Source organism: Anser anser, assembly GCF_964211835.1.
Source record: "Anser anser genome assembly, chromosome: 16".
NCBI classification, from domain to species: domain Eukaryota; kingdom Metazoa; phylum Chordata; class Aves; order Anseriformes; family Anatidae; genus Anser; species Anser anser.
This window is the reverse complement of record NC_139737.1, coordinates 1,119,256-1,142,152: the sequence shown is the minus strand read 5'-3', so window position 1 is coordinate 1,142,152 and position 22,897 is coordinate 1,119,256. Positions and strand designations below refer to the sequence as shown.

Genomic DNA, 22,897 nt, shown 5'->3' with positions numbered 1-22,897 from the left:
GGGCCCTGCCTGCACCCCGGAGGAGGCAGCGGTGCCGAGAGCTGCGGGTTGCGGTTTGGGGAGGGGGCCGGGGCAGCAGGTAGGACCCACCGGCCCCGGCAGCGTGCGGCCGTCCTGCTCGGTGCTGCTCCGGCCAGGCCAGCATTTCGGGGACCCGGGGAGGGGATGCCAAGCGGCGCAGGAAGCCGTGCTGGTCTCTGCGCCAGCGAGCAGGGGATTTCCACCGGCGGCTCTGACGCACGGGCTGAGAGCCAGCCCCATCCCGGCCCCCGACCCCGTGCTGCTCCCCCAGTGCTGGCCCCTGCCAGGAGCAGCGGAGCAGGGGCAGTGCCCTGGCCCCCTCCAGCCCCCTCGCTGGGGTAATTCGGGTGCTTTATACCAGGAAAAGGGCCTGGGACTGAGGGAAGGAGGATTTGCATCTCCCCTTTGTGCCTTGGGAGATGAGGCGATGCCAAGGGGCTGTTGCACAGCCTCATCTCAGTGGCTTGTATGGATTAGCCCCAAGCCCAGGAGCTAGTCCGAGCCCGCCGACTCCTCAGCCAGACAGAGCCCGGCTGGATAAGCCTTTATCAGCTGGGGAATTCTCTCCTAACAGCGAGGCGGTGACATGCAGGGCCAGAGGGAGGTAATTACCCTGCCATCAGGGGAGATGCTCAGAAGTGTTTTCCCGGCTGTTCTGCTCCCTGCACAGGGAAGGTGAAGCTGCTTAACCCTTACACTTTTCAGGCTGAAATGCACTTCAGAAGCAGTCAAACATTAACTCGCAGCTAACCCTGCCCTTACCTGTTTTTTTCCAATTGTGCAAACCAGATCTGCCAAAATAAATATGTTTTGCCGTGCTGCGGAGCTGGACCTGGAGATGCCGTTGCTCTGCACACAGCCTTGATGTGGGTTTATAGCGTGAACCAGGAAATGTTGCGTGTAAACACCTCTGTGCGGCATGTCCCGGCGGGGGGGCGGCAGGAGGGCGCAGCTGTGCAGGGGGAGCACGCTGGGGGCCAGGGCTGGAGCCCCCCCTGCAGCACCTCGCTCCGTGCCAAGGGAGCGGGGAAGCAGCCAGGGCTGGCAGGGCCGAGAGGAGAGGGGGACTGGAGGGCGCAGAAGCAGTGGGGGATGATGCTGAGTTATCCTGATGAAAACAAGATGGGAAGTTTGGGGTGCCAAAAGCTGCAGCGCTGCTTGGCACCCCCCCACACCCCGAACAGCAGGGGCAAAGCCCCTCCGCCTGCTGCCCCTCACTGCTCCCCGCACAGCTCCCTGCGCCCTGCGCAGTACCCGCAGGTGCAGCACGGCCCTGGGGACACCCGGCAGCTGCCTGCATTCAGCCACAGCCATCATGCAGCAGTAAATGAGCAATCATTAATTATTGATGGCCATGTCCTGTCCGACCGTGCTGTCTCCTGAAAGCACCCAGGGCAGAGGCCATCCCCGCTCCCCGGCAGCTCCTTCCCCCTGGGAGCCTGTGTCTGGTACTCAGAGCACAGCTCAAATCTCCCTTTCTGGCTGGGGGGAGGAACACTGAACCCTTTAGGAAGAGGGGAACCGTGGTGCGGTCAGCAGGGGTGAGGGAGCCCCCAGGGACCCGCGCTGGCTGCCCGCAGGGTGATGCTGACGGCCCAGCTGGGCAGCATCATCCCCACCTGCAACTGCCGCAGTACAAGGTGTCAGCAGGACGGGGCTGGGGAGGAATGGGGTTTGCACTGCCCAGCCTCCCCGCAGCTCCCAGCAGACTCCAGCTCAAGGCAGTGAAGAGGCTGCAGCAGAACAGGATCCATGTGAGTGCCCGTCTGCTCCTTCCTGAGCTCCCCAGCAGCACAGCCCTGTCAGTGGCACCGGGCTTTCTGGCCCTGCCTGTGCCATGAGCAGGCTTTAGTGAGCAGCCCGTGCCCTGCAGTTTGCTCCCAGTGGCTCTGCTGTGGGGTGGCATGGATGGCTTCCCACCGAGGACAATGCTGCTGGGGCATGGCCAGTACTGTTTGCACGTGGTGTTCCCAAAACATCGCTGTGGGGTTGTAGCTGCGGGGCCTCAAGCCCCCAGCAAATGTGGGCTGTGAAGCGCAGCTGGGTGGGAGAAGGGCAGGGAGCCCTTGCCTTCTTGTAGCCTCCCTGCGAGGCAGCAGGCTGGCCTCTGCACTGGTGTGCCAGTGTCTCCACCTGCTGCGCCCCTTCCCTGTGCTCCCTGTGCTGCTCACGGGTTTCAGACTCTCCCCATGCCAGGACTTTCCTGCCCCAGCCCCCCCCCCGTTGTGACCCAGCCATCACCCACGAGTCAATTTACATCCCAGGCAGACCGCAGAGAAGAGACGTTTATTACTATGAGGACATAGAAAGTCTTTAAGCAAAATGGCTTAAGGCTCCGCTTTAGTGAGGTCTGGCTAGGTTAAACATTTATTTCCCACCATTTAAAGATTGTGCCCTGGTATCAGTGGGAATGGGGTGCGATGAACTCCTAAAGCTGCAGTGCTTGCTCGGGGCTTGTGCTTGGTTGGCCTGGAGCGCCGGGGCACCCGCATGCCCCTGCCCCGCAGCCACCTCGGCTCTGGAAGCTTGATGCTGCTGCTGGTGGGAAATCTGCCCCAAGGGGTCAGCAAGCTCTCCTGCACCCCGTGTGCCCCTGAGGCCCATGCAGCTGGTACTGAAGTGCTAAAGCTGCTGTCAGCATCACCTGGTTGCTGGGAAGCCCTGTCTGTCACTCTGCCTGGAGCCAGAGCCCACAGTGACCGGGGGGACCGTCATCTGCTTTCACCAGATGTCCTCCCACACCAGGCACGAAGGGGCTGACCCCCGCAGTGGTCTGCAGAGCGCAGCAGTGCAAATGAATCCCTCCCCCGATAGCTGAAAGCCAGGACAGAAGATGGCACGCTTGAACCCAGAGAGGAGAAGGAGCTGTGCTTGCCTGTGGCTCTGCGGCACAGCACTTCCCCTCCAGGCCAGCGGTGCTGCAGCTTAGTTTTTACGAGGCTGTTAGGTGATTTTTGCTGCTCTCCCTCCCTGGCTGTGATCACTTCAGACAAGCCGGGATGCAGGAGAACGTCCTCTTCACCCGCAGCAGAAAGGGAGCGGTGCTCTTGATGTCCCTGGCTCTCGGTACGAGTCCTTGCAGAGCTCCCTCTGCTCTGGATGCTCCTCTCCCCACCGGCAGCAGGGCCTTGATTTCTTCCTCGTCATTGAAAGGGGATGACCCATACCTCTGCCTCAGGTGCCTGCGGATCTGGGGAAAGAACAAGATCCCAGCATGCTTATTTCAAAGTGCAAGACCAAGCCTGCAAGCAAGGGGCACCGGGAAGGGATCTGGTGCCCCTGGGCTCTGTTCCTGCCCTGAGACCCATGAGCCGGCACCGCCACGGAGGAGCAGAGCCGCAGGGCTGCGCGGGTGGCAAAGGCTGCGTCCCCTTCGCGCTCCCACCTTGCGGGCTGCGCTGCTGCCGAACTCCTCCAGCTGCTGCCTGAAGCCAGGGTTGGGGTTGGCGACGGGTCGCACGCTTCTGATGGCCTCGAGCACCTCCTGAGAGCTCAGCTCCGTGACGGCCATGACGTAGGCGACGACGACAGTGGTGCTGCGGGAGATCCCGGCCAGGCTGGCACGGGAATGAGCACATGGGAGGCTGTCCGTGGTGTGCCCTCCTGGCTGCTGCCCTGACCCCATGCCTGCCCCTTCCTCCACCCTTGTGCTTCAGCTATTTTGGTTCCCCTTCTCAGCGAACTTGCTCTCTGGGAAGCCAAAGCCCTTCCAAGGTCCTCTCGATCGGTGCCTATAAATACACCCCGCTCCCCTGGGGAAGTGAAAGTATCAGCTGCTGCCTGGAAGCCTGCCCCAAACAGCTCTCTTCCCACTTGCTCGACGACAGCAAAAAAGCTGCCCCACTCCAGCAGCTCTCCAGCCCCAGAAGGACTCCCCAAATCCTGCTCATTTGGAGGCTGCAGCTAAGCCTGATGGTGGATCCTGAGTGGATTCGTGGATAGGGGGACCCCTGGCAGACACTTGCAGCTGAAGTGGGGGGTTCTGGCAGCTAGACCTTCTGCTGTGCTGGGAAGAACGTGGCTTTGGGCATGAGAAAATGAGTTTTACCAGTGGACAAGGCAGTTCCCTCCATGCAGGCGACACTGGTGGATAAAACTGATGCATTCCTTGAAGTGCTTCTTGCTAGCAAGAAAAATAGAACAGAGTAAGGACTGCAGGTGTGGAACCAGATTTTTAGGCTGCAGGTGGTGCAGCCCTGAGTGTCTGAAGACAAACAAAAATAAAATGCCTGTTGCTTTACAGACACCATCACCAGCTGCTGAGACCCAAGCAGCTCAGGACTATTTTCCCAGGAAAAAGCCTACGGCTGCTCACATCTCTGACCGTGCCAGCACTCCTGGCCAGCTCTGTGCCTTCCCTGCTCTCCCCCATCTCCAGGCAGCTCTGCCCAGGCTCCCAGGTGGAACGCTCCCTCCTTCTCTGCATCCCACTGCAGACAGGCTGCCTCTTGCCTCAGCTCAGGGCTGTGACCTGCTGCAGTTGCTGAGCTGGGAAGCTGCTCTGCCGGGGCCCCGAGGCTGTCCCCAGCACCACAGCACCGTGTCTGCAGCTTGCTGCATTTGAGGAGCTGTACGCAGCACCGTGAGGGCTCGGGGTACTACTGGCTGTCCCGCAAAGACCGAGCTCCTGCATGCCCCCGTCTGGGTGCTGGCCTCACTGAGAACTCACATGTTGGCCTCTGGTGTGTCTGGCAGGGGAATACGGAGGTAGGTGATGTCCTGCAAGACATGAAAACAGGAGAAACTCAGCCACAGGGGTCCTGCAATCTGCTCGCCTGCACTCCCCTCGGGCTTCATTCCCACAGCACAGCTTCCCTCCGTGCCGGGATGGGGCTGCTCTCCCCCTCGGTACGTGCAGCGGGGAGGGCAGCAGGGAAAGAGGAAGCTTGTGGCAGAGGGTGGGAAAACTAGATGAAGCTGGAGAGCTGGAAATTGTTTCTCATCAGCATTCAAGGCCAGGTTATGATCACAAGCCAGCAAATTTCCCAGAGCAGAGGGGCTGCCTCGCTCCTCTGAGACTCTGCTGCCGGGGTGAGGTGGACGTGCCATGGGATGCTCGGAGCTGAAGGGAGGTGCTGCAACGTGGGAAGAGCTGCAGCAATCTGCATGCCGGCGTCAGGCACGGGACCCTACCTGCAGCAAGGGCTGGGGGGATTCATGGATGGAAACAATGTGGGTAATCTTGTTCCGGCTTAGCTGCTCCAGGTCTTTGGCATCTAAAGGATAAGAGTAGATATTAGCACGTATTTGTTTCTTACCCTTCTCCTCCCACAAGCACACCCACCGCTCTCCTGCAGACAAACCAGCACGCAAAGCCTTGCTCGGGACGAGCAGCTGCATTACACCCCCCTCCCATGCACATCGACGCGCTTGGAAGAAGAGCAGTCACAGGCAAATATGCAAACGCCTCTCGGAAATCTGGGAACACAAACCCGGGGCACCAAAACAGAGACCTACTCCTTCCAAAGGCACTTGACCTTGCTGCTTCTGCTTGGATGAATTCACGTCTGCATGGGAAAGCACTCTCTTGTGCAAGCAGGCAGCTTCCCACTTGCCTCTACTTGTCCACCAGCTTAGGGCGGAAAGAACGTGCTCTGTGACCGCACCTCTCCCATGCAACCACAACATGTGGTAATGGGACCTACTGCAGCCCAAATGATTTATCTCACAGGCTGCAGAATCGGAGCTGCAGCTTTTCATACCAACACTGAGCTTGGCTTAGGCTGAGTTCGTTTTTAGTATCTGAGGGGTCTGCAGAAAACAACTGAGCTGCAATTTGGAGCACTTTGCATGTATCCCTCTGCCATTGCACGCACAGAGATCAAGTACCCTCAGCTTTCTGGGGAAATGACCTACTTTTCACTAATGCTTCAGCATCCTCTGGTTGTAATGCTGGTCACTGGTCTAGCATAAAAGTTGTTATGCTGTGAGGATAGCCTGCTCATCTTGCTGGCTAAGCAGCTTTGTAGCTGTTTTCCTTTCATGACATGACCAGCTGATCATGCATAAGCTGCAGGAGATGAGTACTAATATTTTCTCATCTCATAGCTTTGGGTTTCTAAACTTCCGAGTGGTGTGAAACCTTGGCTCGGGAATCTGAAACATGATGTGCTAATGGCATGATGTGAATATTTAATAGAAGTGAGTCTCAAGAGGCACGCTTCACATTAGAGTCCATGCCTTGTGTGTGCGTGCAGCGGGGAGGGAGGCGGGGACCCTCTGTCCATGGACTCGTACATCAGCTGTCACCTTCCCACCCGGCTCTGGCAGGCAGAATGACGGCAATTAGTGACACGATTGTAAAGGCTTACTATGGCTGGAAAATGCTTTCAGTCGGAGAAAATGTCTCTATGAGCTGTCAGAGCTTAATTTAGCGGGCCTTAAATCTCTGTCATCACCCTGAATTTCTTGGTCGAGCAATGCTTTGGTGGCATCAGGCCAAGATAAAACATCAGTGGTTGCTTGCAGCAACCTCTGTGAAGGGCTCGGGAGCCGGGTACCCCTGGGTGCGCTCCCCACAGGGCCCCCAAACAGCACCCAGCCAGCAGCAGCTCCTCCAGCCCTAACCCCTGAAACGTTCCCTTCCGATGCTGAGGAGCGTGCTCTGGCCAGGCTGCTGCCAGCCAGGACTGTCACACTGGTTCTAATGACATTTTCTTAGCAATTCATGCCAGTGTTTTCAAATGTTCTCAGCACTTACAGCAGGAATCAAACTGTCAAAAGAGCCGTTAGGGAGGCAGGAGCTCTGATAAATGCTGGTTTTTCATGGCAGATGCCAGTCCTTAGTCATGAACGACTGACAGTGAAAACCCACTAAAACAGTGATTCGGTGTGAGAAGGGCGACTCAGCCTCTGGGAGAAACACCCGAGCATGTGCAGCCCCCTCCTACTCGCTGCTAAAATGTGGGGGAGGCCGAGGCTTTCAGGAGGGCTTTCAGTTCCAACCTGTCTGTCCCCGCTCTGGCTGGTGTCACAGCATCTGCCCTGGTGATGCTGGGTCTTTCCTGACAAGGTCACGGCCCTGCTCAGCTTCTTCCTCCAGTTTCCTGAGATCTCAGGAAAGCTATTAAAGAGAAATAAGGCAAGCAAAGCAAGGGCAGAGTTTCTGCCCTGTTCCCACCAGTGCCTCCTCTCTTGCTGTTGCTAACACAAACTGCACGCCTGTGTAGCAGAGGAAACCTCATTCCAGGATGATGAGGCATCATCCTATCCGGAGTTAGCTCCAGCTCTCCGCCGCTTCTCTCCACGCTATTTAATTTACAGGCTCAGCGCCTGCATCTGCCCAGGCCTGAGCTCCTGATTCTTCCCCTCCCCAGGAAAGGAAAGCAAGGCTGGAGATGGGAAGAGGAGGCAGAGGAAGGCAGTGCTGAAGGAGGAGCTGGCCCATCTGTTGGCAAAGGGACATCCTGAGCAGGGCTCAAACAAACCGGAATGATGGGGAGTGCAACAGGAGAGCCGCTTTTATCCCTCAGCTGGAAGAGGAAGCATCGTGCACTCAAGCACCCAGGAGCCCCTAAGCCTTCCTGATGTGGCCGGGACAAGCCGTGGGGAAGCCGAGTGCCTGCTGCTGACCCCCCGAGCACAGCCCACCCCTGCAGCACAGGCAGCAGGCGCTGCGGGCGTGCAGGCAGCGCGCTCCCTCGCAGCACGAGCCTGTGGGGTTGGGGCAGACAGAGCTGCCCGGCTCAAGGACTCCTCCGCGGCGTGGGGCTCTGCTTACCGATGAAGTTTCCCAGGTAAAGGCCGGGGAGGATCTGCAGGACACAGAGAAGAGGTGTCAGTCTGTCAGCAGCTAACGCAGCCCCTGGCACCCACTGCGCTGGGGCTCCTTGCTCCAACCTGCCCCTGCCACCACCTCTGCCCGAGCATAGCAGAGGGCAGGATGAAGCACAGAGAGGATTCACCACTCGCCTCTCCTCCCCTGGACTCCGGCCACTCCAGCCCACACAGCCGCGGGCTGTGGCAAGCCAGCAGAGCCTGCGGAGGGGCTCAGATTGGTGAGCCCAGCCACAGCTGGAAAGGCAGAAGTGCTGCCACCAAAACGAATGGCTAAATGACCTGTCCGCTGTCACCTCGCTGCCTCGAGGCCTGCAGCAGCAGCAATGCAGCTCAGTGCCTGACATCCAGCCCAACTGATCTTTGGCCACACCACTGGCAGCCCCATGCTGCCTTCCTGCCTCATGCTCCAGGCCCTTGCAGGCACTGGAAGTCTGCCATGTCTCTCTTATTGCTCCCTTATCAATTCCGTTGCCAATTTCTTTAGTGATTTCTTACTGCTCCTTTTGCTCATTAGCTATCTATTTTTATCTGAGCTCAACAAGCTGCACACACCTTAACGCGGCCTCAGACTGTGCCCCTGACCTGTGCTCATCCTGCTGTTCGAGGCATGAGGAAGCAGCAGACCCAGGGAAGCTGGAGGACGTGACCCAGGACAGCCTTGGCCAGCGCTGGCAGAGTGGGGAGTGATCACTCCGCACAGCCCCCAGCTCTGCTCTGCTCCCTGTGCTCCCCAGGGAGCCCGTTTCTAACAGGCCTGGGACAGACTGCTCTGAACACTGTGCCTTAAAAGTAATTGCCTTGCAAAATTTCACTTCTCATGATGAAAAGATAATTACTTGACAATGCCTCTATCAGCAGCACTCCAGATTACAGAAGTGAGACACCTTGCATCCATTCCCACCCTTAGCTATTTTATATTATCCTTTTTCCCATCTTGGAAAATGAGGGCTAACAGCCTGGGCACACTTGTGTGCGCTCAGGTTCGCTTCCAGCTTCTCCCTGCTGCATGTTTGGTGGGCTGGGGCCTGGGCAAGCAGAGAGGATTTCTACAAATACAGTTTTGCTTGCGCTCATCTCACTGCTCATGTTTGGAAACATTTCTATTGCTCTAACAGCTTAAAGATCTTTTTTATGATTCCTTAAATTTTAGATCAATTTTATATCGACAGGGCGCCTTTAACTTTCAGCAACTGCACTGCAAATGAGATGGCACAAGAGCCATTTAGCAAGGCCAGCTCCCAGGGGCAGGACGCTGAGCCATGAATAATGGCACATTCCTGTCCCTGTAACTTTCTGATCCACTCCTCGCTGAATAAAATGGGGCATTGCAGCTCTGTCTACAACACTGAAAACTTTCCCAGATAACGAGTGTTTTTAGGTTGGAGGGGATGTTTAAAGCATAAAGAAGATGTCTCCGTTCACCTGTGACCTGGGAAAAGCTCAGACAAGCAGGAAGTAGTGCCCGTCCCCTCTGTCAAGCAATGCTTTGAGCGCTGTGCAGAGCCCAGTGCTGGCAAGCACGGTATGTGGCACTACACCACCCTCAGGGTCTAACAGGGCTGCTGGCGTGTGCTTGGGATCTTGTGCCTTTGCTTTAAAGGGGTTGAAAGTTTCCTCCCTCCCTCGGAGGGGTTGCTGTGACCTCCCGTCCTCCACACTCTGGCGTGAACCCGGCAGTGCTGTTCAAACCAGGCATGCCCTGACAGAAGTGGCCGGAGGTGGCTTGCAGGGTAAGTCCGAGCTGCAGCTTCGCACAGCATCTCTGCCTGCTTCTCATCTGATTCTGCTCAGCCTGCAGGTAAACAAGCTCCTCCAGCAGCCGTGCCTGGTGCCGCTTTCAGCATCGGCGGGGAGGCTCCCTGGCACGCGAAACGCTGCTCGGCATCGCAGAGCAAACGGAACCAGACCAACATCTCCCACCTCCAGCACTGCAAGCCTGTCCTGCAGCGCCCGGCTCTGCAGAGCTGCACCCCAGCGCTCCCTTTACCTTGCTCATGCCATTTCCCATGGTCTGCAGGACGCGCCCTGGGAGGGGCGGGGAGCAGGTGTCCTTGTCCCTGATGCTACCGTCCGCCCTGTCCGCAGGCGAAGCCACTCCGGACGCTCCCTGGGAGGGTTTCCGTCATGAAGAGCTCGCTCCTGCGGGACAGCCGCTTGTCACAGGGGGCTCGATTCCAGCACAAGGAGGCCAATCCCCTGGCAGCAGCGGGCTCTCCCGGACAGGAGAGACCTTGGCCGCTTCCCCTGAGGCTCCTGCTGAAGCCCTTCCCCAGCACCCGCCTCCCTCGCACCGACTGCTCCTTCTTACCGGGAGGAGACAAAGGAGGAGAAACTCCACCTCTGAGCGGTGGTGTGGGAGCGCTGGGCGCGCTGTCTGCTGACGGCCGCCGCTGCCAGCACGGCCGGACAAGGCTGCAGTGTGAAGAGAAGAACAAAACCTTTGTCCTGCTCGATCAAGGACAGTCTGTTTGGCCACGCAGCCAAGCGCCCGGTGGCATGCCCGGCCCTCCCTGTGCCTGCCGTGGGGGTACAAGACCCCAGCTCCTGCGCTGCAGGAGAACCGCAGGCTGACAGCAGCAGCAGCTCCATACCCACCTGCACACAGGCGAGACAAGACGCCTCTCCTCCCGGGGGAAACGTCCCTTCTGTCCCCACAGATCGGGCAGCGGCAGCGGGTGCCGTCACCCGAGCACAGGCGAGAGGCCAGGTTCAGCCGGCGAGCGCCCAGCCGGCGCCCCGGGGCTGCTCCCTCCCTCCCGCGTCGCCCGCACCGGAGCAAAGTCCGGGTTCTTTTCGTGACCCGAGCGCTGGGGGGACTGGGAAGCGTTGTCACCGTCCCTGCGCGGCGGTGACAGAGCTGCAGAGCTCCCAGGGGCAGGTCGGGGCCTGGCCTGCGCCCCCGTCCTCAGCCGGGCAGGACTCCCAGCTCCTGCGGGGACCCGGTCCCCTGCAGCCCCTGCCCCGTGTGCCCTGCTGGGGTGGCAGCTGCCCTCTTGGTGTCACCGGGGCAGGGGACAACCCCACGGCAGGGGACAACCCCACAGCAAGGAACAACCCCACAGCAAGGAACAACCCCACAGCAAACGACAACCCCACGGCAGGGGACAACCCCACAGCGCTCCCCCCCCGGGCTGGGCAAGGAGCCAGGACAACCCAGCACCCTGGGGACACCGGGGCTGCGTTAGGGGCCCACGGGTTGGAACTGGGGGGCTCTGGGGGTGACCGGGAGAGGAGGGGGGACCCCACAGGCCCGAGGGGACCCCCCCCAGGCCCGGGGCCGCGGGCGCCCCCTGCTGCGCTGCGGTTGCCATGGGGACGGCCGCGGCCCGCGGGGCCTGCGCCATGGCGGGGCTGAGGGTGAGGCCGCTGCCCCCCGGCCTTCCTCCTCCTCCTCCTCCTCCTCCTCCTCGTCCTCCTCCTCCTCGTCCTCTCACCGCCTCGCCTCTCCGCTCCTCTCCCCGCAGGCCGCCGCTCCCCGCGCCCCGAAGAGGCCGAAGCAGCGCCCGGCGGAGCGCGGCGGGGCCGGGCCGGGCAGCACGGCCGGCTCTGCCCGCGGGGCCGCCCCGCTCCCGCCCCCGCCGCCCTCCGGCCTCCCCCGCCCCTGCGTCCGCTTCAAGTGCGGCCTCGCCGGGCCCGTCCTGGATGTGCTGAGCCGCCGGCCCGGCTGGCAGCAGGCGAAGGAGTAAGCGAGGCCCGGCCCCGCTGCCCCTGGCCGTGGGGGGGGTTCCTCTCGCCGCCTCCCGTTCGGCAGCGGCCCGGTGGGGCCGGCTGGGGGTCCCCGGGGGCCGGCTGGGGGTCCCCGGGGGCCGGCTGGGGGTCCCCGGGGGCTAGTTGGGGGTCCCCGGGGGCTAGTTGGGGCCTGGGCTGTGCTGTGCTGTGCTGTGGTGGGTGCCTGCCCCAAAGCAGCCCCATAGCGCTCCCCAGGTTGTGCCCCCAGATCCTGGGTTCGTGTAGGTCGAGGCAGGCCTGGGGGTGGGAATCCTGAAATTTCTCCCCTTCTGACTTTAAAGATGGGGAGAACGCCCCCCCGCCCGAGCAGCTTTCCTCTGGTGTAGGAGGCGCGGGGAGGAGAGGTGGCTGTGGGCGGTGGTGACCCCGGGTAAGCACGGTGCTTTCTGCATGGGGGCCTTCCTCCCCAGCGAGGAGGAGTGGGATTTTCTCTGGTGTGATGTCAGTTGGCTTCGGGAGAATTTTGACCACACGTACATGGAGGAGCACGTTCGCATCTGCCACTTTCGCAATCACTATGAGGTAAGAACCCCTCAAAGGTGGAGTGAAACTAGGAGGGTTTGAGGAGGTATTTTTAACTTGTCAGTAAGTTTCCACGAGAAGTGGTTATGACTGGAAATACCTGGTAATGTTTTCCACCATGAAAACTGGCTTCTCTTACAGCTCTGATAAACCTTCAGAACGTATCAACATCCCTCTGCCTCGGGTAGGGCTTTGCTCAGGATCCTGACACCGTTTTACCTTGTTCCCAATTCAGTAAGCACCAGCAAGTCCATGACTCTTGAAAATTACAAAACCAGTAGTGTAAGGGGATCTAGTTAAAAATCCAGCCCTTCCTGTTTGTAGGTGAAGGTGAGTTTCCTGACACGTTTCCAAGTGGGATCTCATGCAATTCCGGTGCATTAGGATTGGACACACGTGTTCTTGTTTGCCCAGTGAAAGAGAGCTTTTACCCTATATTCATCTAAGGCTGGTGCATTGCAACAGGTCCTCCAAAAGGGCAGTATTTTGGGGAACATCATTTGTATTTATGAGCAGATTTAGTTGCAACAGCTAAAACTTACCATCTCAGAGGTCTGCCCCCCATCCTCTCATGGATGGTGACTTCATTTCAGCAGTAAGGGCTGCTGAGCAGGATGTGCATCTGTTCTGAGCCTTCATGCTCACCAGTGTTAGCATAAATGGGGACTGACAGTGGTTTGTAACACTCGTCTGTAACCTGCAGCAGTTCAGGAGCCGATACGCTCCCAGCTCAGCTGATCATGCCACAGGAGCAGCAGTCTGAGGAGCGGTGGGGCTGCAGTGGTTTGGGTTAAGCCTGCCTGCAGACATGATTACAGCTGTCGGTGTGGGCAGTTCTGAACAGGGCTGTCTGCTGGAAATGAGTATGCTGACTGCACTGAAAGGTTACGTTAGAAATGGTAAAACATGGGTTGTAAAATCTGCTCTGTTCTAGCTTCCCTCTGTTTGTGCAGAGATTAAATAAAAATTGAAATCAAGCCTTCTCTGCCACAAAGCAAAAACAGTTCTCAATGATTTCCACGTTTGTTTATTTTTTTCCTGAGGCATATGTGGTGCAGTTGATTCCCCAGATGTCACCAGAAACATCTCAAGGGCAATGAAAGTGAGTCAGGCTGTACGAGCATCTGTTGAACCTAACCTTATATTTCTCTTTCTACCCAGCTGAGTCGGAAGAACTACTTAGTGAAGAACCTGAAGAGGTTTCGGAAGCAGTTAGAAAGAGAAGCAGGAAAGCTTGAGGCAGCAAAATGTGACTTTTTTCCAAAGACGTTTGAAATGCCTTCAGAGTACCATTTGTTTGTGGAAGAATTTCGCAAGAAGCCTGGCATCACTTGGATAATGAAACCGGTAAGTGTATGTTCCTCTGAGGAAAGTGAGACAGAGATGAATGGATGCCTTCATTCTGTGGAAGGAGAGGAAAATATGTAGGAAACCCACAGGAATAATGGCAAGTAGCAAGGTGGTTAGGAGCAGCAATACTTCTATCCAGTTTCCTGGCCAACACGTACTACCAAAACACTTCCTTTTGTGTCATAACTTATTTCAGCAGTTGAAAAACAGCTCATTTCATTTGTAGAGCCAAAGTTAACTCAATGGCGAAGATATAAAGCCCACGATTTTTGTGTGTAGGAACAGATTGTGCTCTTAGGGATTGTTGCTATGGGGCTACGGCCAAGTTCATGCTCTGAAATATTCCAGTTTGGCTGCAGGTGTACAAGAAGGTGTGTGTGTATGTAGGGCAGCTGTCTAATCGGGCTTCTGGTTAAGCAGTATTTTAGGGCAGCTCCTAAAGATGGAGCTATGAAAACATCTGTTTGGTTTCAAGGAAATCCCACTGCATTAGATGTCAGCCCTTGTAAATCCAGCCAACATACTGAGTGGACTTTAATCTCTTAACGTTCTTAGGATGACAGAAAACTCCACGAGCAGCCTGGAGTGTAAATTGGGGTGGATTTGGTTGGCATTAGCTTTTTTTATGCTCTGTAGTTAGAGACCTGAAGTGTAGCCTCATGCTCTGAATCAAATTTGTCCCACAAAACTTAGGGCTATGTGGAACTGTGCTGACTGAAGCAACTTCCAATTCAGCCAGCGTCCTTGGGAACCAAGAAAAAACTGTACTATTTCCTTTACAAATTACAATGTAAAGCTGAGAAATGTCTTGCTTCTGCCAGTTGATTCAAGCTGTATAACATCATGAGTATCATGCCATGGTGCATAATTAAAAATACACTGATCTGTGGGACTGCGAGAGGACGGGCACGTTGCTTTGTGCAGTAGGTCTGGCAAGAAGGTTGGGACAGGACAACTTGCCGTAGCTGCGAGTCAGACCCATCGGTAAGGGCATGCTTTTGAGAGGAGAATGGGAGGTAATTATGCAAACTAACATGTGAATTACAGCCAGGAGGATAGCAGCTAGTGATTATCCAACTCTGCAAATGGGAATGTGTTAATTGTCAATAGAAAACCTTATATTAAGCTGATTTTTATGCCCACAACCTCAATTAAAATGGTGGAAAAAAAACAGCATACGGTAAACAAGGATATATGAAAAGCCTGTGATTACTGGGACTTTACCAACAACTTAAATGAAATAGTTTGCGACTGACCTCAGAAGCTCACAAACAAGTGAAAAATAACTCTGGTGCTCGTTCTGTCGGTCTGCGCTCTTGAGCAGCCCCACGTAGTGATGTCTTGGCCTGCCTACTCCCACGCTTGGGTACCGTAGGTCAGGACATGCACGGTGCCAGATCCCAGGACTGCAGGAATCTGGACTTCCTTTGAAGGTGTTCTGGGGAGTCTTGCTTCTCAGGTGGCTTATCCGGGCCACTCTTAGCTTGCTTTTAATACATAGCACAAACTAGGCTCTCTTCTGGTTTGTTCTGCTCTTGCTTGCCGTAGTTCTCTGACATCTTTCATGACTTTCCTGTTAATTAAGTTCTGTAGCATACACAAATTTCAAGTGTGACTTAAAAATTCCCAACAACATATGTTGTGTTACTTATATTTCTGCGAGCATGTGACAGAGTTGTTTATTCGTTACTATGGAACTTCCCCATAGGCTGTCTGCCTGCTTTGCCCTTTCCACCAGGAATTCTCCTAACACTTGTAATCTGAGCATTTAGCACTTGAGAGCTGTTGTTGGATCCCTTCGTTTTCTCCCTGTCCCCATAACATTAAATAAATACGCTTGCATACAAACAGATGATGAATCAGGTTATTCAGGGCTGCTATGCTGAAACTCTGGGGAACAGCAGGAAATCCTAACGTGAAAGCAAGTAACTGCTTCTCCGTGCTATAGGTTGGCAGGTCACAAGGTAAAGGAATCTTCCTGTTCCGAAAACTGAAGGATATCATTGACTGGAAGAAGGTGAGAAAAACTGTCTTCTCTTTAGGCAACGCCCAACTGGAATTTTGTTCTTCTATTTTTTCATCCCCTGTTTTTGCCAATGACTTGTTCTGTCCTCCTCTGCAATATTCCTTTGCTGTTCCCCCGAGTGACAACAAAGCTTCTTACGGTGGGTTTTCCCAAATCGTTGGATACTTTATCTGGGATCTGACTTCTTAAATGGAGGCAGAGCTTCCAAAAAAACAGAGTGTATATGGGGAAAGATGGTGGAAAAACAGTTTCTTGAAAGGGGAAACTGCATGTTGTTCCTCTCACAGGATGGTGTCCGCGCAGATGAGCAGAAAGATGAAACACAAATAGAAACTTATGTAGCCCAGCAATATATTGAAAATCCATACTTAATAGGAGGTAAGATGCCCATCTAAGCCTCTTTTCTGGTTTGGGGAAAAATTAGCCTAACCTATGGGATTCACACTGGATGGAAAGGCCACCGTAGGTTGTTCTGTGCTGAACCATATCTGGCTAACTTCCTGAAGTGAACTGTTTCTGGGCCTATAAGTGACTGTAAATAATCTGCAGCATCGATATCTGTGGTGTGGTAACTAATTGGCTTGCCGAGGAAAGGCTTGTGAGAATGTAGAAGTGACTCGGTGAACAACCACTGGGACTAGTTCGACGCATAACATGTTAAGAATGAGTGTGCTGTCGCTCTTAGACATCATTACACCATTAGCGTGCATGCCCAAATATTCATCAAAAGAAAGCAAAGGGGTGCTTAGTTAAGCTTTGCATTATTTTTCCAGAAACTTGTAAATAGTCATTGACCTGGAATAGTGGTCCTACTGCTGTTTTTATTTTAATATTAGATAAATGTTCACAAAGTTCCTGATTCTAAAAAAAAAAAGTATGATTTTCAATCCTTTACCTTTGCGTGCTTATTTAGATATCAACTGATATTGGGTACTTCTAGGCAGTGGTATTGACAACTGTATTGCGTTGTTTTTCTGTTCTTCATAGGTCGAAAGTTTGACTTGAGAGTTTATGTTCTAGTGACATCCGTAAGTGCAAGCCACTGTTATTAAATTCTTACATCAAAACTGGATTTTTTTCCTCAGTGCTCAGTTGTTCCTTTCCTTTTCTCCCAGTACATCCCACTGAAGGCCTGGTTGTACAGAGATGGATTTGCTCGCTTTTCCAATACGCGATTTACTCTGAATAGCATAGATGATCACTGTATCCTACCTGTCTGTGTGTGCGGTAAGGAGGGATGAGAAAAGAAATGTCCAATTTTACTGCTCGGTATTAGATATATCAGATGAACCTTGTCACTTCTGACACCTGCAGACACCCACAGGATTCTCCTGTCGTGTTGTTGCCACTGTTATTCTGTTTCTCCCGTCTTTTTTTCACTGGAGGGCTGGTGTCACCAGATCACGGGAGATGTCAGTTTGACAAATCAGCTAGGAACCCATGCTGAAATGTCAGTCCTGATTTTACTGTTAGTGGTTGAATTTTGGCAGCCTTTCTTCTTCCCTAGGTCCAGAGAATGGAAGGACAGAGTGATTCACGGGATAGAACTATTTGATTTCCTACGTGTCACGCTTGTTACTGTATTGAGTTTGATAGCTTTTACTTGATTAACACATCTTCCCAAAAGGTATCTGACCTTAATTTGATGGCTTAGGAGACAGGAAAATCCATCACGTCTCTCAGTGAAAGTTCAGCAGAGTTCAAGCATGCTCTGAATCACCCAAAGCTGTACCAGGGTGGAGGTACAGCAGACGGTCTTGGGTGGGGGTGCACTGGGGTCTGGAGGCACGCTTACATGAAGAGCTTCATGCCAGCCGGGGGTACGTGGCTGGTTCAGGGCAGTCACTCTTTTGAGAGTGCTATTTGGAAAGTGACTGCTCTTTTTTATTTTTTCCTGCAGTTGTTAGTAAGATTACATGCAGTGCTGTATATAAGCTCAGGTGGCTGAAGCCTCTGATTACAGACAGGGAGGATAATTAATTGGTACCGAGGCAAAGGAGGATGGCGTAGAGTAAAAATTCAGTATTTACTTGTTCAGCGTCTGTGTGTCTTTGATCCTTATCTCTGCTTTATGCCAGATGTTCATCTCACCAATGTGGCAGTGCAAAAGACTGCTCCTGATTACGATCCCGAGAAGGTGAGCAAGTGTGTGTTGTCTGCAGACTATTCCCCTGCTGCCTGCCATTTGGGCTCTTCTGGCAGATGCGAGCAAGCTGACCTCATCACGCCAGCTGCCATGCTGCGGACATGTGCGGCAGCCACTTAAACGTGCTGCCTTGTCTCCAGACACCCATAAATGTGATTTCATTGATAGGAGAGAGGCTGGGCGAGCGTTCTGCTTTAACTATTGCATTGCAGCCGTCTGCTCATCTACAAGGCTGATGTTTTTGACTTTAATAGCTTTCTGCTTAGAACTCTTCTGAGCTGTAGATACCTTATCGCTTGGCCCTTCATTTCTAAGACCTCAGTGATACAACAAGATTAGCATTGCTGCACACAACTGTCACTCTTAAGCCTCGTATCTCAAGAGGTGGCAGCTGAAAGAGAAAATAATCTTAAATGAGATGTCAGATTCCTACTGAATCTGAGATGAGGGTTGACATTTGAGAGTAATAGAGGATTGTGTTGAACTTCCCATTTTTATAGTGTAGTCCCTCTTATAAATCTCTCATCTGTATGGAAAGGAGGGTCTCTGCAATACCCTGACAGAAGATAAGATGGTGATTTGCTGTTTGGGGACTTCTGATGGGGACCTGGAGACTTTTTTTTTTCTCCCCTTCCCTTATAGCTGTACAATAATCAAGCTTGAATCGCGTAACTGCAGCGTGGGGTTAGTGGCCCTTGCCTTCCGGTCTCTGGGTTTTTACTAAGAATTCTTGCTTGGCTGTAGAGATTATGGAGTGATGACTGAAAATCATGCAGATAAAATGTGTGTTCGTGCACTGGGAACAGCTTAGTATAATTGTGTTTGGATGTCTCAGGGCTGTAAGTGGATGATTCAGCAGCTCAGGCAGTACTTGACTGCCAAGCATGGAGCAGGATCGGTGGAAGTTCTCTTCGCGGATATGGACAACATTTTCATCAAGAGCCTCCAGAGCGTTCAGAAAGTGATTATCAGTGACAAGCATTGCTTTGAGCTCTACGGCTATGACATCTTGATCGATCGGGATCTGAAACCGTAAGGGTGTTAATGAACATAGAAGGGATTATAGTAGCAGGCCAGCTGCTTTCCCTGTGATGGTGGGGACACCTCGAGATGCTTCTGTCTTCTGCGTAGATAGCTGCTCGCAGGCTGGCTACGAGTGAGCCAGTCCAGGAACTGCAAGTGAAGCATGGAGAGGTTTGAATTGTTTTAAGCACAGGAAGCTGAAATACAGAAGGAATACAGCTGGTTTTGCTCAGAGTGTCAGGGTGTATTAAAAGGCATCAGCACCACGTGAGTTTGTCTGTAGGTTCCCTAGCACTGCATTGTGGAAACCCGCTAACTTGGTTATTTCTGTGATATGTTTCCCCCAAAGTATCAATGTATCACAGCAATTACGGGAGGTGGGAGGGATACTATCATCTCTTCTGCTGCAATATACATGAGCAGCAGCGTCCCGTCGGCAATGATAAACGCCCAGCCGGCACCATTAGGCTGCTAGCACTAAAACATGCCCCCTGTGTCTGTGGTACACTGGCTAAAAGGTAGACCCCAACTGGAAGAGATGCCTTTTGTTAATTGTGGGGAAAAAAAGAGGCTTCACGGGAGCTGAGGATGTTTAAAACAACCAAACAACCCCTCCTCCCAAAAAACCTGAAAACATAATTTGACTCTATTTAGATATCTTTAAATACAGCTTTTATTCACTAAGTGAAAAATATGACTAAAGGTTCAGCTGAAATTCTCAGATTTTTATCTGCTGCATACACAACCCAAGTATTGCAACAGCAGGAACCTGAAAGTGCAACTGATTCGTAATTACATGAGTTGAGAAAAATAGAAACAGCAAGTAGTACTTCAGAAATGACAATTAAATTGGATAATTCTTTCAGCCTTAATCATATAAAATGCAAATAGTACCATAGGTAAGGAAATATCCCTCAGATATGACTTATGTCGATGGTGTTCTCTTATGAAGTGTCTTTAATTTTTTTTAAACTGTTTCCTCTTACAACATATAGTAGCTGGCATACCTGTTACAGCCCTGCGTCCTGTCAGCATCAGTCTAATATTTCACGTAGTGCCACTGGGGACAGCTTTATCTCAAATGAGCAAGTAAATGCAGCTCAGCTGTGGTCCTGGTAGCTCTAATTTGTACAGTCTACTCTGTTCGCAGCCTAAAACCGAATTACTGCTTAGGCAGCATGCACATGAACATCTGGAGTGACTTCAGTTCATCAGGAAACAAATCCACGTGGTGAATCGTAATAAAAGCCATTGATGTTACAGTACTTAGAGGCCACTGCTGCTGTTTGCTGCGTTTACTTGGCTCTCGTAGGAGAGCTATTTGAACACTGTTGTGCTAGCAAACTGTTCCCAGGACACATTTGCATTCTTCCACCAAAAACGGGTTAGTGCTTATCCTGTGAATTACCCTCAGTGTTTACTGCTTCATCTAGAGTTTGGTTTTAACTTGCATGACTTTCTGGATGCTAGAGGGATTTTTTCTTTATTACTGTTGAGAACAGGAACAGAAACTTTGCAATAAGCTCAGAATGTTCTTTGGCTTGGTGTGTGGCAAAGAGATTTGGGGTTAGATTTCCTATTGCTTCACACTTATTATCCTGCTAGCAGGCAGGAGGGTTATTGCGGATGGACGCTTCAGTTAGATGAACCACTGGCAAAACTGCCTGTTTCCCCCTAAGTTACTCTTGTCTTATCTCCTCAGCTGGCTTCTGGAGGTAAATGCTTCACCTTCCCTTGTTGCCAGTAGCCAGGAAGACTATGAACTCAAGTGTCATCTTCTCGAAGACACACTTATATTGTGGACATGGAAGGCAGGTGGGCAAAGAAGCTTATTACCTTCTAAGGGTTTTTATTAATGTCTGAAACGGGTGGTCTGTTTCTGTCCTGTCTTTTCTTGGCAACTGATTGTAATGCTCTAAGCTTTGTAACTGTTAAATAACGAATTTCCAGAAACGGAGCAAAGCAAGCAAGCCTACTGCCACTTCAGTGGGGAAAACAAAACAGCCCAGGGTTGCAAAGGGAATTAAGTCAGTGTTAGAGCTGGGACTTGCACAAGAACTCTTTCAGTTTCTTCTGCATTGTGCCTCCCACACCTATCGCTTCTGGAGCAATCTGTTCCAAGAAGCTTGTCTTGCATCACTTTGTGATTGACTTTACAACTGTGCTAACCTCGGATATTAATAGTAGAAAGATGTCCACTGCTTTCAGCTGTTCAGCTTTGTCTCTGACAGGGAGTTTATTCCCGTGCACAGACAGATAATCATTACTCAGGTACTTCAGTTCATGTATTTGATGTTGTAGGCTGACAGGGAAGGAGAAGCGTGTTGGAGGCTTTGATCTGATATGGAACGACGGGCCTGTCAGCAGAGAGGGAAACCTGGGTGCCCCAGTGAATGGGAACTTCATGGCGAACACACATTTAGGTACGTACTCACCCAGCACTGGCAGGGTGCCCTACTCAACAAGAGGAGAGCACGCACCTTTCACTTGAGAACAAGAGAACAGGGAGTGTGGACTCTGAGATTAAGGGTCCAAAAGGAACAAACGTTTTCCAAAAGCGGATGTAAGCAACCAGACTGCAGAAGCACTGTTGAAAACAAGCACATGAATGTAGGGGAAACAACTTTGTTTATAGCCCTGCTTTTCAAGTTTTAAGGCATTGCAGATTTTTTTCATATGTCAGTTTTGCTGAAAATCTGCTCTATAATCATTGTGGTAACCATTTACTAAGCACTTCCCTAAAGCTAGCTGCATATCTTACTGTTGTGAAGTGGATTCTGAAGTCATACTTCCAAGAGGCTAATGTATCTTAAGTTTATTTTGTAGTGCTCAGTGTGCATATGATCACACACTGCCTGTAGTTCCTAACTAATAAAACACGAGTACAGCAATTACCTTACCCTTCACAGGCATGAAGAGTAAGGTCATGTGCAACTCCCCTGTTGATATTTTCATTGCAGGCTGCTATAATGACAGGAAGCAACAACTGAAGCAGCTTTTCAGGACTCTTTCTGCGCAGCAGACAGCGTAAGGCCGATACCAAGCTTGGGATGGGAGATCACCATAGGTGAAGTTCGTGGTGTCTCTCCCTCTCTTCCTCATATCATGCAGCAGCAGTTCCCATTCCTCTCTGGACGTGGCTGCCTCAGCACAAGACTGCTGAGCTTGCTTCCTAACGATTCCCCAGCTGGGAGGCTGCAACAGGCTTGAATAAAATATTTCATAATGGCCGACACAAGACACAAGTGATGCTGGCTTCTCAGCTGACCACCTGCAACCTATACAGGCTGTGAGAAAAGAAAGCAGCTAAGCACATTCTGCGTAGCAAAACAAAGCTTTTAAGGAAGGCAGGCACCTGATCCTTCTGCTGCTACTACTATGGAAACATGTCAGACCATAAAACCTGTTGCCATGATACTGTAAAAATAACCTTGCCATCACATGTGAAGGAGACATTTCCTGGCTGTACTACCCAGGTTATGTAAGAGCGTAGTTACAACACAGGCACTTGGCAGGGTGCTGCCATTCACTTCCAGAAGAGATGCAGCTTTCTGAAAAGCTACTGGTAAGACAGATCAGATAATAAGCTGATGTTACTCTTAATTTATATATCTGAAGCGTAAGCCTGAAGCGGACAGCCTTGCTTCTTGAACACTTGGGCTATGTTGTGTTAGCTGCAGAATTTAAAAACTTAGATCAAATAAATAGTAGTTGGCTTTATAGATTTTAAAAATGAGCAATCCCTCAGTTTTAATGAGTCTGACAGAGGATTTTGTTTTGAACTCTGCATAATTTGAAGTGCATGTGGAACTAGACAAGGCAATGCAGGGCTGCCTGGAGGACACACCTCTAACCTGTGGTGCTGGAAGGTGGGTCACGGAGCCAGGAAAAGGGTGGTTTTGTGTGAAGTTTGACGTGGCTGTGCAAAAGCTGCAGGAAGGCACAGCAAGGGCAGAGTCAGATCCAACTTTGTGTTAGGTTTGGCAGAACAGGTGAGCTAGCTGGAGCTACAGTGGAACACGGACAACTGCAATGTTTGAAGTCCTTAAATTATATTAAAGACAGTCTTTATAGAAGTTTGGAAAAGAAAGGGCAGATGGTTTCCTGTACCAAAAAAAAGTAAATCACTGTAGTCCATTACTAATTATGATTAATTTTTCAAAAACTTAATAAGGTCTTAACTTGTAGTGGGGTAGCAAGTTCAGACTAAAGAGGGTAGTGCAGAAGACAAATTTTAAAGCCTTTGAAGAAATCATTGGTCATGTCAACTGGACAGGCCCAGTGAATATCCCTGGTCAGCC

General features: G+C 52.3%; 2 protein-coding genes across 3 annotated transcripts; one reads left to right on the top strand and one right to left on the bottom strand.

Annotated features, from left to right (window-relative positions):
- Positions 1-2,288: 2,288 nt before the first annotated feature.
- DUSP15 (dual specificity phosphatase 15) lies at positions 2,289-11,374 on the bottom strand. Of its 2 annotated transcripts, none has more exons than XM_083802048.1 (9): positions 11,235-11,374; positions 10,109-10,212; positions 9,788-9,939; positions 7,742-7,775; positions 5,155-5,237; positions 4,691-4,740; positions 4,070-4,144; positions 3,407-3,578; positions 2,289-3,211 (listed from the first exon to the last, which is right to left on the bottom strand). In XM_083802048.1, the coding sequence occupies exons 3-9, from the start codon at positions 9,806-9,808 to the stop codon at positions 3,002-3,004; spliced, it is 645 nt and encodes a 214-aa protein (XP_083658174.1). In that variant the 5' UTR covers positions 9,809-9,939; positions 10,109-10,212; positions 11,235-11,374; the 3' UTR covers positions 2,289-3,001. The 2 variants fall into 2 exon arrangements, with proteins under 2 accessions (XP_083658174.1, XP_083658175.1); XM_083802049.1 differs by lacking the exon at positions 11,235-11,374 and adding an exon at positions 10,396-11,166.
- TTLL9 (tubulin tyrosine ligase like 9) lies at positions 11,236-22,011 on the top strand. Its single transcript, XM_083802046.1, is given in 13 exon segments — positions 11,236-11,482; positions 11,940-12,051; positions 13,213-13,398; positions 15,350-15,418; positions 15,715-15,805; positions 16,415-16,455; positions 16,543-16,654; positions 17,506-17,564; positions 18,409-18,605; positions 20,299-20,387; positions 20,390-20,411; positions 20,898-21,019; positions 21,557-22,011. Coding segments are annotated over 12 exon segments (1,104 nt in total). The 5' UTR covers positions 11,236-11,482; positions 11,940-12,006; the 3' UTR covers positions 21,628-22,011.
- The last annotated feature ends 886 nt before the right edge of the window (positions 22,012-22,897 follow it).